Source organism: Hyposmocoma kahamanoa, unplaced genomic scaffold, assembly GCF_003589595.1.
Source record: "Hyposmocoma kahamanoa isolate Upper Pololo Valley unplaced genomic scaffold, ASM358959v1 166, whole genome shotgun sequence".
Lineage (NCBI taxonomy): Eukaryota > Metazoa > Arthropoda > Insecta > Lepidoptera > Cosmopterigidae > Hyposmocoma > Hyposmocoma kahamanoa.
The window spans coordinates 217,066-231,765 of NW_020653601.1; the positions used below are offsets into that span (position 1 = coordinate 217,066).

The following is a 14,700-nucleotide window of genomic DNA, read 5'->3' on the forward strand; positions in this document are numbered from 1 at the left end:
AGAATAAAAAAACATAACAGTAAAATAAAAACTAAAATAAAGAGAAAAAAGAAACACCGAAACAAACATAGCAATTTTAAATACTGTCATGTGTTCGGCTGTGGCGTATGCAAAATCACTCAGTTATATATAAATACAGCCACATAGCTGAGATAAGGCTGTGACGCTGGTTTTCAATAGATCCTGAAGCCGTATCGGACGTGTATGTCGCGTATATAAACTAAAATAAAGTACGTAAATACACACAGACTTATTATAAAATTTTTTTTTTTTTAATCATGCCTTTGAGAAAGTGTTTATTTTGAGTATGCCAAAAACAGTGATGAAGTTATGGCAAACAGCGTCGCGAGAAACAGTGCTATTAAACAACAGATAGGCAGAAGAGGATTTTGTGGTGAAGTCACTACAAATATTTTAAGCGATTATCTTTCATTGTAATCAAGATAAATTGTACCGAGTCTAGTGATGAACCGGATAATACAGAATTTCGGACTCGAAGGAACACCCAATTGTACCATTTCCTAATATGCCATAATATGCTTTCCAATATGATTTTCTTCAGGTAGACGACCATCTGGTTTTTGTCGTTTTAATACATAAAAATCTTGTAAGCCAAATCAATTTTTCAATTAATACTATTTTGTTGACATGGATATTTGTGACCAGCACAAGTAACATTTTACATTATAGGAAGTACAGTTCTGTGACATAAGTTATTATAGTTTACATATTAACTTTCTACACAGCCGACTGTTTCGTTTACTTTGTTTTTCGATTTATCGTGTTTTAATTGTAATTTTGTTTATTTAAATAGTAGTAATTGCGTCTTTACGGTCAGAAACATTTCAATGCATTACTTTTATATAGTTTTATTATGTGTAGTCCGTGTAGATTCATTTTAGTGTTAATAATTTACAGATGTATTTTGTACTTACTCGGTGTGCCCTCGCCCCCCGAACATCTACGTCCGCAGTGATGTTCGTACCAGGCGAGTGATAACGTGGGATGGGCTCATCACGGAAATATTTGATTAAAAAAAATAGACAATGTATACATTATATTTATTTCGTAAAATACATCCTTTAGAGTAAAGTGTTGCGCCCGTTCCGCGTTAGGGCGCCATCAAATTAAGACGCTTAGAGAAGTGCTGCAGTGGCACCACTGGCGCCACAGCCGCGCCCGATTGCAGTCACATTAAGTGCAGTAAAAATCACTGCAGCGCTTCTACGAGGTGTCCAATTTGAAGGCGCCCATAGCGGTAAGAATGCGCGCCTGGGTTTTGTCCGACAGGCTCGCGTGATAATTTATAATACATCGGTCGCCAGCAAAAGTGTCGGGTTTCAACAAATTTTACAGTATCGCCGGCTCAACCGAGGCGCTCGTTGCGAACCCACTACGCCGGCGATCGAGGTGTAGGAAGCGAATCGTAAAGAGTACGTTTGTCACTAGAGGTAGTCGGTATTTTAAAGCGAATATTGTCAATATAATTGAATCGATTTACATTTGATAAATAAACGGTGGAATGCAAAGGTTCGTTTACTCGATTCACCTTCCCTCGTCGGCTCGAGTCGCGGCGGAGGGCGGCTTGCCCTTGACGGGGTTGGAGAGGCGGAAGATGTTGGGCAGCTGGTGCGCCAGCGCCGTGAAGAGGTCGGCGCGCGTGTCGGGCGGCAGCAGGAAGTGCAGCGTCTGCAGCTCGGCGCCGCCCCAGCCCGCCGCCTCCAGCACGAAGCCCTTCACGCACTTCAGCACCAGCTCGGCGCGGCGCATGCACCACGCCAGCGTCATCTCCTGCAAGGCGACAGCGTCACGAGCCGGCCCCGCCCCGCCCCGCCCCCGTCGCCCCGCCCCGCACCTCGGAGTGCTCGTGGCGCAGCAGCAGCGGCAGCGAGATGCTGGTCACGTCGTTGCTGCACGCCGCCTTCAGGATGTTGCGCAGGCCCAGGATGGCGGGGTGCCGCGAGGTGATGTCGCCTGCGCCGCAGAAGGCTTTGAGTCGCGCGACCCAGTCCGCGGGCGGCGGCCCGGCGCCGGCGAGGGCGCGCACCTGAGCGCAGCGAGGAGTCGTCGACGATGAGGTGGAAGACGACGTGCACGTCGGCGAGGTTGCTGTGCTTCGTCACGAAGACGTCGCCGGTCTGCAGATTCCGCTTGGACCGGGGCCGAGGCGGCGCGACGCCGCTGCCGTTGCCTCTGTTCGCGTTCTCCGCCTGCTCTTTGAACCTCTGCGAGTTGCGTTTCTCCACCTGGTGAAACGAGAACAAAAAGGTCGATACTGAGCGACTAATGCGTACTGACGTTTTAAAGCAGATTACAAAAAGAAATAGTAAATTTGTTATAAACAATAGTTGTTTCAGTTGTAATTATATTCAGTTAATAGTTGTTAAGTGTTAAGTTAAATGTTTCTTTCTTTCTTTCTTTTCTTTCTTAAGTTACAATTGCAGTATATAAAGTAAGTTCAAAATAAGTGAAGGAAAGGAAGACACGCGTTTATACCCAGAATTTGACCCGTAAATTTCGGTGACAAAGTTCATGAACATTTGAAAGAACAACAGACAAACAGTACACACAAGATGGTTTGCTTTTTTTTTCTGCCATTTCCTTTTTCGTCCAAATGCGCTTTCAACTCAACAAAAATATGAATATGATTTGCGTAACAAAGATATTACCAAATATTAAATTGTTACCTTTTATTTTCATTGATTTAATGCGCGTCATAAACCCTAAAAAAACTTCATGGCGTGAAAATGAATGAAGTTGGGAGTTGTGTCTTTAAAAATTATTCGGTTTAGTGTGACGTCTATGAGAATGAAAGAATTTTAGTTGCCGCAATTCATTTATCGCTACGTACAGAAAACTTTGTCTACGGTAGAGTTTTTCTTAGTGAGTAGAGACACAATCGGTAGAGAAAAAAAAGATGTCTCTACGCGCTTAAGATTTGCGTGTTAAAACAGCGCTTTGTTTTATAATGATATTTTTTTCATTAAAGAAATAATAGTCGCACCGTCAGAACATTCCACTGTTGATACAATTCATAGGTAGGAAATCTAAAAGGTAGAGAGTTACAAACTTTAAGGTTAATTCTTTGTTAGCTTGTTGTACTTACAAGCTCCGCCCAGTAGGGCTAGATTTGCGCGCATAAATCGCGAGATACTGCTATTGACGCATAGACATCTCGCGCTTTATGTCTCTCTCGCGTAAGTCGCGCCCTATCGTGCTAGCCTTACAGGTCATGATACAGTTTGTGCAATTACAAGGAAATGAAAGAGAACATGAATTTGCTACTATATGGAATGAGTTACTTATATGGTGATTTTGTATTTTTTACATTAAAAGTTACGTACATTGACTTATCGGCATTTAGTGTTAATTAGTTATTTAGTAGCCATTTGCAAACTATATTAAAGCCATGTCGGGCACAACTGTAAGTATCCTTCCAAGATTTTTCGTGAAACAAAAGTGCGGTGTCATCGGCGTATGCAAGAATCTTACCATTTTGAATCTGAAACTAGCACTGACCATTCAGATAGATTAAGAATAGGGTAGGCCCAATTATGCTACCTTGAGGAACCCCATAGCTGACATCATCATTCAAACCGTTATAAATTTTTGTACGTTGAGAGCTGTTACTATGGTAATTCTGAAAAAGTTTTTGTGGTATGTCTCTAATTTCAAGTTCCATTTTATCAATAAGTAGGGGTATTAACTGGTATTGACACAGTATCAAAAGCCCTTGATAGATCCAGGAAGATAGCAAGTACTTTATGTTTACCGTCTAAGCTGCCAAGAATATAGTTGACAAAATCATTCACTGTATATGAAGATTATACACGTATTTATTCAGTGTCTGATGCAATCCTGCTTCAAGAAGACCTTGTGAGGCTCCACAGCTTCTGTACCGATAACCAACTTGACCTTAATCTGTTAAAGTGCAGCGTCGTCACTTTTTGCCGTAAAAGTAGCTAATTTAGTTGTACTTCAACTATTCATTGAAAAATAGGTACTAAATTACATCGTGATACTCTCGTAAAGGATCGGGGTGTGCTTCATGAGTGCTATTTGCTTCACATGTCGACGCTTATTTTTTGAAAAGCCCCCAAAGCTCTCGGATTTGTGATGCGTAACTCCAGAGATTTCAGATAGGCCCAGACACTGAAAATTTTAAATTGCTCATTTGTCCGCAACCATCGCAGGTCTGAGCCTCCAATACCTTGCCTATATATCGCGAATTGAAAATGTACAAAGAAGATTTATTAGGTTTTGTTTTCAAACTAGGGAGCGGTACAAATCAAACCGGTATCTTAATATGTGTATGAAACATCGTTTTTTGCCACAGGAGGTGCGACGTCAGATTGCAAACCCAGTATTTTTACGAAAAATTGCTTCTGGTGTTGTGGACTCCCTGGAACTCGTATCCAAAATTTCTCTTAGAGCCCCTACAAAGACCCTGAGGTTCAAATGCTCAATAACCAATTTCATTTGTGATTATCGGTGAGGCCCTATAATTGGCTCTCCATTTTTATTTAACTTTATACTCTGGAGATAGCCATTGGTCTTCCAATAAGTTGAAATAAAATACACCTTTTATTTTGATCTTTGCGTGATGTTTTTGGAGTAATTGTTCAACTTTCGTTTCATTGCTGTTGATTTCAAGCCTTTTTGTTTGGTTTGGTTTGGTTGTTGTTGATTATTTTATTAGTTGTGTAGTTTTTTAGTAACTTAATAATATATTGAATTCTTTTTATTTTGTTTATTATTCGTTCTTAAACTATAGTCTGTAAATCGATTCTCACTTCTCGTTACAAATTATTTCGATATGATATTTAAATCGATTTTTTTTCATTCCATTTTACATCACTACATTTCTATGAGAAACTTAAGAATGTCAAATGTCGCCGTATCCACACCATGTAAAATGAACTATGGTACTTATATGTTCTGCAACAATATTTAACAAACTGTTGCTAAGGAACGATGTGCGGAATAAAAAATACCTCTTGAGCTGGTTCAAGTGCTAGGTACTTAAAATAATGACAAAGTAACCACTACTTCCTACGATCATAAATATTGGTAGATACACTGTAGCTCAAAAAGTGGCAGCATCAGAACAAGCCACAAATCGTCGATATGTCGTTTCGCTCTCATTCGCTAGGTGATCGCGCGTGAATTACAATGTCGAAGTGATCACTTAAAAAAAAGCAAAAATTGCTTTTCTACTGTTCGTTTTGAAGTATTAGTAGCAGTAGAGCTCCTCGTGAAAGAGTTCGACTGTTGCCTTATCTATTTCTGTCGCCAAGCAGTAACGTCAGCATCACTGTGTACCGATTTTGAAGGGTAAGGATGCTGGAGAAATTACAGGCACATGGGACTCGGTAACTTCCGTCTCAGGGTGACGGGCGCAGGGGCAGTGCGCCTCAGATCTTTGCGATTTAAAGCGCCGAGTGGCACTGCAACCGTTACGGGTAGGCGTGTAGCTTACCATCGGGCGCGCGACTCGTCCGTCCCGTCACAACATTATTATAAAAAAAGTGAGATTTCAAAAGTCGATTACGGCGGCGCCGGACACGTCGCGCGGCAAGTTCAGTAAACCCGTCGGCGACGCGTTTCGGTGCCGACGGGACGGCCGAGGCGAGCGCGCCGAACGAGGCCAGACTCACCGGGCCCTTGACCCGCTCGGCCACCAGCCGCAGCTGCGCGTCCACGTCGGCGAAGTGGTGCTCCGTGGCGGCCTGCGCCGCGGCCGCCAGCAGCGTGGTGGGCGGCGCCAGGCGCGGCGGCGGGCTGTCGCACAGCAGCACCACGGCCGCCAGCTCGCTGGAGTACAGCGCCAGCGACGTCTGCAGGCGCCGCGACGCCGCCGTGCCGCTGCGCACGCGCGCGTCGGTTGCGTCAGTCGCCGCGGCCGGCCGGGGGCCGGCGGCGGCGACGGGGCTTACTTGTCCAGGTTGTCCACGCGGCACAGGTCCAGCGGGTCCGCGGCGACGATGCGGATGTTGTGCGTCTGCTTCAGCTGGCTGCCCAGGTGGATGGTGAAGCTCTCCTCCAGGCGCGGCCCGCCGGGCGTCGGCGCCGGCGCCGGCGAGTACAGCGGCGAGTCCGCCGAGAACGTGGCCAGCGGCGAGTTGCTGCGGGCGTCAGTGACCGGAGAGCGGCGGCGGGGGCGGCGGCGGGGGCGGGGGCGGCGGCACCTACCTGGGCGTGTTGAGCGCGGACGTGGTCTGGTACTCCTCCAGCGTGGCCATGAGCCAGCGGCGGTGGTGCGCGCGCTGCGCCTGCGCCAGCGCGTCCAGCTGCGAGCCCCAGCGGCCCGCCACCACGCTCTGCGCCTCGAAGTGCGCCGCCGCCAGCGCGTTGATCTCCTCCTCGGTCGTGGACGTGTTCAGGAGACGCACTTTCTCCTCCATTTCCTCCGTTTGCCTGTGCGACACGGACATTTCTTTTCTCATTTATTCTTGAACAAGTTTAAATCCACGAGCTTCACTTTGGAGAGCACCCGATCCGATCGGTAAAATCTCCTCCTTCGGCGGGTGAAAACCCTAAATTCTAGTTGAGTCGTCGGGTCCGAAGTTGGGGTGTCAGTTTCGATGCGCGTTGTCGGTGAATACTGATCGAGAACACCGACGATTAGGCGGCAGCATTAGGACTAACTTGACATTTTTATTGTCTTAACAGTTCTCGAAGAACTAATAATAGCGTTGTATTAATGCAGGTACTCGCTAGCGAGCTGTAGCAGTAACCGTTGCATGTTATGTTACCAAAAATCATAGTGTGTAACGTGGATCGCGAGCTTGCCGCGCGCGGAACGCGTGCGAGTCGCAGTAACCCGACGATAACCAGATATTCGTTTTAGCGAGTGAGAATTATTTCACGCGTACACTAGAACCTCGTTACTGCATCTGTTACGTTACAGCTCGCTAACGAGTACCCGACTTTATTGGCGGAGATCGATTTCAATACAATGAGGCCTTAGCTAAAGATAGTCGGCCTTTACACCCGTGTATGTATACTATTTTGCAAGTAGCATGAGGCTGGTTGGTGGTCGTTGTGGCGATATTCGGCGAGGCCTATGTTTAGCAATAGACGTGTATCGGCTGAAATGACGATGATGATATCCCTATATTTCAAGTCACGAAAGAATGAGGAGTTTATATAAAATAAATTCAAATATTATTGTATTTTTATCAGCAGGGAACACTGATAAAAATACAATAATATTTGATGCATTGATAACAGTAAGACAATATAACATTAACAATATAAATATAACATAACACACACACACACATACTCTTCACACTATGCAAATAATGTATCACCACTCAAACCCGCCAACTCACTGTATTCATAAAAATGAATTAGTTTAATGTTTCTTAACACACGCACAGCTAGTGTTAAATAAGTCAAAATCGTAAATGGCAGAAAGTTTGTTAAAGTTTTTGCTCGCACGCCATATAAACGAATTGCGTTTGTAATTTTGTAAAGCTACAGGCAAATAAATAATTGATTCATTGAGTAAATGTTTAGTCGGGACCTTTAAGTGAATTTATAATTTAGTCTTTGGTTATATTAACAACGAATCATTACGCATGTAGTCAAGAGTGCACATTTTTCTTCTGTAACGTAACCCACATTATTCTTAGGTATCTTTCGGCAGTGACTTGTTTCAAAGAGTTTTTGTTTTAATTTATTAGTTTTCGACATGCATTCTTTTGCCTGTGACCAAATCAGTTAATAGAACTGAGCTGACAGTCCAGTTAATTATATATTGGACTCCTGATGTTCCTAATGGTGAATAATTCCATCTACTTAACATCATCACATCTGCTTTTAGTCAGAGCAATTACATATAAGACAAAAATAATGTTATAATAATAATAATAATAACGCACACACTCAACATAGCCCCGCACTAGGGAAACCCTGTGTCGCGGGTGCCATGGACACACTATTAGACAACCACAAATTACACCCAAACTCACGAGAGAAATAATTGCAGGCCATACAAATATTTCTCCCGGCCCAGAATCGAACCTGGGACTTCTGCGTGGCAGTCCGGCGTGGTAACCGTTCGGCCACGGAGGCAGTTAATGTGCTAGTTTCTTATTTATCTTTCCTAAATTTGACCACCAGGAGGATAATAATAAGGAGGTACCAGGTTCGATTCCCGGAAAAACAGATTTACAAATGAAATTTTATTATTTTAATTCAAAATTTCTAAATTGCTTCTGATCTGGGTGTTCTGAGTAATGCCCCTGGAGATAAATATTTTGCTTTGGTGCTCATATTTCAAGGGATTTCCTAGTTTGAGACCAGTGCTTGGCACATTATTATTATGAAATTTGTAAAAATAAATAAATACAGTAATGCACACTTACATAACAGCAATCAGAATTTATAACAGACTGCTGATTAATTAAAACTTTTGAAAAGTATTCTAGTCAAGGCTCCTTTAAGGAAATGACTAACTGACAATGTTTTCTACAATCTTTATTCATTTTATAGACAATAAATATTTTAATATTTTTGTGTATTTATATAATTTGAGTTAATGGACTTTTAAACTGCAGTATATTTTAGTTACTGTATTTTTAAGATATTGACTGCCTCTGATTTTAGAACTCAGTTCCTGTTCTGTGAAATGTAAATAAAATCTACAGTAAGTTTGAGTACCTTTGAGTGAGCTTTTTAATATCCTCATCTCGGTTTTTTAATGTATTCATAACAGTCTTCGCATAAGAGTTCTCCACTTGCAGTATGGTCTCGAGTGCTGGCGAGTGCACAAGCTTGTGGTATGCAGCAGCGAACACCTCCTCGTCTGAAGTGCCCTTCTGTTCTGCAAACTCTACTACATTGTCCTGGAAACATAATTATTTGTTCTAACACTTTTGAGCAAATCCTGACATTAAACTGTGAAAGTAAAACTAACACCTCCGCTTCCCATCTCACACAACATTCCACCTAAAGTTAGGTCTGCAGTTCCCATGGGAATAGTTGCCAGCCATGCCTGGCAACTGGCTGCTTATCTGTAAGCAACATTGCCTTTGGTTATGGGTTGGTTATATTATTGTTATTTACCTTGAAAAGCTTTTCCCAGTTCTTGACGATACCATCAACATTAAGTTCACTGTTCTTAAGCTGGCTGATGAGTGCCGCATCACGTTCATCGTGGAATGTTTTCGTTTCCTTTGATACAAATTCTGCTAGTTTCTCGTTCAACTCTGTAATGCAAATCATATTTTGGCCTCACTATGCTATTGCTTGTCACTAAACAAATTCTTACAAAATAAGTAGTGGTACATATCGCACTTGACAACTAATATAGTATTATCCTATAAAATGCGTTATATTTCATCTCATAGTTGTGTTATATTAATTATTTATCTCCAAAATTTCGCTATTTTGATATGTCGAAAGCGATTTAATTTCAAAGTGATAGGACAACACTGTCGCTTTGAAATTAAATATTAATATTAATATAAATTAAAGCCATTTTGCGATAATACTATGTTAGTAGTCATAATTATGTTAAGCACTAAGTTAAACAAACACAATAGTGGGCGTTAGGTTTGAGGTGAACATTTATATATTATAATACTTAATTGTTTTAAATATAGGAAATGAAACTATTTTTCCGGATTTAAATCGGTTTGTTTGAAAAAACAAATATACGCGATTTAAATCCGGAAAAATAGTTTCATTTCCTATGTGTAACAATCGCGAAAACCTAAGAACTCGATATGTTTTAAATATATTATTAATTTTTACTTACAAGAACCAAGATCTCTGCATATAACAAATTAACGTAAAACGAGTTTATGTTAAGTTTAATGTGTAAATATAATGATAAATAGTTCAAACCCTCTTCTAAATAAACTGGAATGTGGAACATGTTTAGAACGCGTTGCACGAGCTCTCGCGTAGAGCCGTCGTGCGGAATTAGAACGGGGACTTCGAGTTTGAACAGGACATCCTCGTTGGTGCATGTTGGAAACGAAAACTTAAATAACTTCGTTGTATTCTCAATTGTTTCTGCGGTCATTTCTCAGAACAAACAATTTTCTTGATAAAGAACGTCTATTTGACATTAATTATCACATAAACATTTCCATCCTTAAAAGCACGACAGTTGACAACAGCCTATGAAACAGTCATGTGTCGTGTCGGTCGGTGACATTTTAACTTTCGTTCAAAAGTGAAACTGACGTTAAAAGAACTCTGATGGTCGTGAACTCTACTCAATGTTCAAGTCAGGACTTGAGTATGATTTAAAGTACTAGAAATTATACTCAAGTCCTTGCGTTTAGGGTCGTATTTCCAGTGCTTGAAAACATACTCAAATCCTGACTTGAGCAGTGAGTAGAGTTCTGGAATACGACCCATACCTTTATGTTGGGTAATTTTCTGAATAATTTCAAATGTTGAAAATATTTCCGGAAAAATATCGAAAAATTGGAAAAATATAAATTCGAAGGCTCATGGTTCTGAGTTTACAATCTTCCTTTGAAGTTTTATTTAGCGTGAATTACAAAATATCCCTAAGTGATCAAAACTAGTATTTCGCCATTTGGAAATATGGCCGCCATACGAACTTTTTTGGCGACAGACATTGACCTTTTGTGTTCGTAGGTCAATGGCGACAGATAAAAATTTGCTCTAACCTGACTGAAAATTGGCGTGTTGAGGGTGGCTCTATAGGTGTTTGATAATAATTTGCAGCAAGCTCACTGATTTGCAGTAAAAAAATATTTTTGCAATTTTAAAACATGGCCGCCATTAAAGAGCTATTTTCAATTTTAGAATTTTAAACTAGCGCGATGCCAATGGACGATGTATAAGCACAGTTACAGCTTCGCAGAGATATAGCGTCTCTTAGCGTATTCTATCGCCTGTACCACGGTGAGTGCTCTGAAGAGTTATTCAACCTTATCCCTTCCTCTCCTTTCCATCAGCGGACCAACCGTGCCGGACTGCGTTGCCACAGTTGGACGGTCAGTTCAATACCGTCCCGCACTAAAAAGTTTGGCAATTCGTTCTTATGCCGAACCATCAAATTGTGGAACCAACTCCCGGCGCATGTATTCCCTCCTCTCTATAACATCGGGTCCTTCAAACGTAGTGTGAAGAAGCATTTGGCCAGACCGGCAAAATGATAGTGACGGAGTGAAGATATTTGTGTTTTCCATCCGTTACTCTCATCTCTGGACTGTATTCGCACTTTCCATCAGGCGCGGTGCAGTCATTTTGCCGATTCACAATAAAAAAAAAAAAAAAAAAAAAAACAGTATTATTAATTCTCCAGCATTGTTATACTTATCTTACTCGGAATAAAAGACTCGTTCTAATAAGCGTATTTCCATACGAACACGATATGATAACCAGCTGATTTATTGACGATTCGACATGGAACTTAACAGAGAGACAGTCGAGATACAACAAAGCTATAAGTACCTCATTGTGAGGTTTTGTACTCGTAATAGAGTCACCGTATACTACATAAGTATCTACACAAATTACTGTCAGGCAATCCTAGAATCTTTTCGTGCCAATTTTCATCCCAAGCGAAGCAAGTTTTTGTTGTATTCAATAGCCAATTTGTACGGCAGCCATATTGAAAAATGCCGAAAAATAACATAGAGACCCAAACATGCCGATTGTCAGGCGAATTAAAGCAAATTTTTATGTGTCGCCAAAAAAGTTTGTATTCATGATAGAAGACTTTGAAATTTGCTCAGAGCATATAGGACTAGAGGCGTCATCAATAGGCAATTCCCTATGTCAAGGTACAAGCACAATAGTTATTTGTTCAACAAGAGAGCAAAGTCGTTTTTTGGTGCGAGTGCTGTTTTTGAGTCCTGAGCAAGCGAAAGATTCTATAGTTGAATCACGAGCGTAGCGAGTGATTCAGAATTAGAATCTTGAGCGAAGCGAGGGACTCAAAAATACGAGCTGCAAAATAACTTTGCTCTCGCGTGGTACATACAACTTTTCACCTCAGCAGCGAGAACATATATATATACTAAAGGGACAAGTAATAAAAACACGTCATGAAAGCAAATGCATCATTGTATATTTACAAAAATACAGAATTTACAAAAAATTAAAAGTGGAACGTGAAGTTTGTACAATTCTGTAGATTAAAAGTTACTGTTTTATTTGGAACAGTAATCGTCGTAGTGTTTGCTACTTGAGTAGTGGTCGAGGTTTCATTATGAGTTGAGCTGGATTGTGACCCTTCCCGCACCGTAAAGTCGAATTTGTATTAGACCCCTTCGCATTAAATGACAAGTCTCCACTTAAAAAGCAAAAAGCTACTTTTTCTCACGGAGTGAGCAAAATAAGATTTTGCTCACTGATTTCACACAGCAAAATAGCCTTGTTCGAGCTGCTGAGGTGAAAAACAATTATCGCACAATAAACACTACTTTCAAATTGATGTTTTTTCATTTCCATTCACCGCGTCAAGTACTCCACGAAACATGTCGTCTTGCGCTATGTAAACTTGCAAAAAAATCTCTGCTGCATCCAGTCTAGCCAAGGAGGTCGAATTACATATCATACATATACCTATTTTTTACATCAAAAAACAAAACTTAAAGTTATATAGAGAAGCGACCCGGTTTTTTAGCTCCTATTTTTATCGACAGATTATGTAACGAAGTTTATTCAAATTGATTACTCAGCCATATTGTATATTAAATAATAAGGTAATAAATTATAAATAATGAACATAAATTGTAATTGTTTAATATAAATTATCATAAGTCATGCCGTACTGTAAGAAAAAAAGAAAAAGAAAAAGTATATATACGAATACATACATACAATACACATAAATTACAAAAGCAATAAAAATAACCAAATAGCTAACTGTCCTTATCCTACACAAGACATCGCAAAATACAGAAAGAGACCCGTTACGTTAATTTCAATTTTCGAACCACAAGCGATTGAAATATTCAGATTTAGAACAAAGAAACTATAGAGTTGATTTAATGTTAATCTTATTTTTAAAATGACTTTTTATTAAATGTTAGTAATAAATAACTAACAAAATATTGTTGTATTCGTTTTACTGTTTGAAGTCATCAATCAGAAGTCCGAAAATACATTGTCCCGAAGTAATGTTTGCTCGAATTTTTGTAATCCCAAATAGACTTTTTTAGGTTATTTTACAATATTACAAAACAACTTAATCTTTTCTTTGTAATAAGCAACCAAAATCCCTTGAAAGCGTAACGGTTTTGTTATAAATCGGTTTTCGAGATTATGAAACTTTGAGTTTACTTCTAGTTGGAATCTAAAAATTCGAATCATCGATATCTTTCTTACAGCACGTCATAACTACCATAGAGTGACACAGTTATTTTCACATTTACAATACCTATATATCTGCACAACTCTAATTACTTGAAGTTTAAGGATATCACATGTGTTCCGATAAATAATGGTCGACTTAAAGCTTATAGAAATAATGTAATGCTTAAACTAACTGAACTTCCGTACGTTAACGATCCCAATAAATTGTATAATTCAGTTTTCAACATAGTCAAAAGTGAACGTGATAACGTTTTTAGGTCCAAAATCATAACTATTAATAATTCATTGAAATTTAGTGATTGGGCGACTGTGGGAATTCACAAAAGTAGACAAAGACTATATGATCTTTACGATGAAATGACTTATAACACTAGTAACAGTTTTAATGATTTTGTTAGGAAATATTCGAAAATGTTTAAACGTGTTTGTGTTGCAGCCAAAGCAATGTTTATAAATAATAAAATAAAAAGCAGCGCGAATGTAGTAAAAACGACTTGGAATATTATAAACAGCGAAACTGGAAGGGTCAAACCTCGTAACTTAGATTTTCAACTAAGATTTAATGACAAAATTGTAAACACAGACGCAGAAGTTGCTAAAATATTTGAAAAGTTTTTACTGACATTCCAATTTTGACTACTAAGTCGTTAAATTCATCTCCCACCGCCGCTGAATCCTTACTAAAAGAAAATAATGCAGTTAGTATCACTAATTTAAGGTTCCGTCATGTATTTCCAAACGATATTGTTAAAGCCTTTAAGTCTATAAACATAAAAAATACAGCTGATCTTGATGGTCTTTCAGTCAGAGTAATTAGTTCTATAGTTGATTGTATTGCGCCTTATTTGGCCTGTGTCTTTAATAAATGTGTTGATGATGGTGTCTTTCCTGACCTCATGAAGCAAAGTAAAGTTATTCCACTTTTCAAATCTGGTAGTATTTCTGACCCCACCAATTTCAGACCTATATCAATACTACCAACTCTCAGTAAAATATTTGAAAAAATTATTCTAAATCAGATGTGTGCACATTTTTATAGTAATAACTTAATGTCTCCTAAGCAATTTGGTTTCACTCGGGGTCGCTCTACAACCGATGCTGGTGTCGAGTTGATTAATCATATATTTGATGCATGGGAAGTTTCACATGATGCTATTGGTGTACTCTGTGACCTTTCCAAAGCTTTTGATTGTGTGCACCATGATACACTGGTCAGGAAACTTCGCCATTATGGTGTGGCGGGAAGTGATCTCGACCTTCTTAAATCGTATTTGCGTGGTAGGGTACAGAGGGTCGATGTTAACGGTACGAGATCGTCAGGATCTGCAATTAGCATGGGTGTCCCTCAAGGTTCAATTCTAGGCCCATTTTTATTTTTAGTTT

General features: G+C 40.0%; 1 protein-coding gene across 2 annotated transcripts; it reads right to left on the minus strand.

The window, feature by feature from the left end:
- Positions 1-1,025: 1,025 nt before the first annotated feature.
- Positions 1,026-10,058, minus strand: LOC113225548 (protein C12orf4 homolog). 2 transcript variants are annotated; one of them, XM_026457876.1, is made up of 9 exons: positions 9,859-10,058; positions 9,076-9,218; positions 8,671-8,855; positions 6,193-6,417; positions 5,937-6,125; positions 5,658-5,865; positions 2,048-2,246; positions 1,856-1,974; positions 1,472-1,791 (listed from the first exon to the last, which is right to left on the minus strand). In XM_026457876.1, the coding sequence occupies exons 1-9, from the start codon at positions 10,037-10,039 to the stop codon at positions 1,546-1,548; spliced, it is 1,695 nt and encodes a 564-aa protein (XP_026313661.1). In that variant the 5' UTR covers positions 10,040-10,058; the 3' UTR covers positions 1,472-1,545. The 2 variants fall into 2 exon arrangements, with proteins under 2 accessions (XP_026313660.1, XP_026313661.1); XM_026457875.1 differs by having other exon boundaries at positions 1,026-1,791; positions 1,856-2,246.
- Positions 10,059-14,700: the final 4,642 nt, after the last annotated feature.

Coding starts and splice junctions, on each gene's coding strand:
- LOC113225548 (XM_026457875.1), bottom strand. CDS start 10,039: ATGACCGCAGAAACAATTGAGAATACAACGAAGTTATTTAAGTTTTCG. Junction 9,219..9,858: donor TCCAGTTTATTTAGAAGAGG/GTTTGAACTATT, acceptor TTTGCATTACAG/AGTTGAACGAGAAACTAGCA. Junction 1,792..1,855: donor TGCGCCACGAGCACTCCGAG/GTGCGGGGCGGG, acceptor GTCGCCTTGCAG/GAGATGACGCTGGCGTGGTG.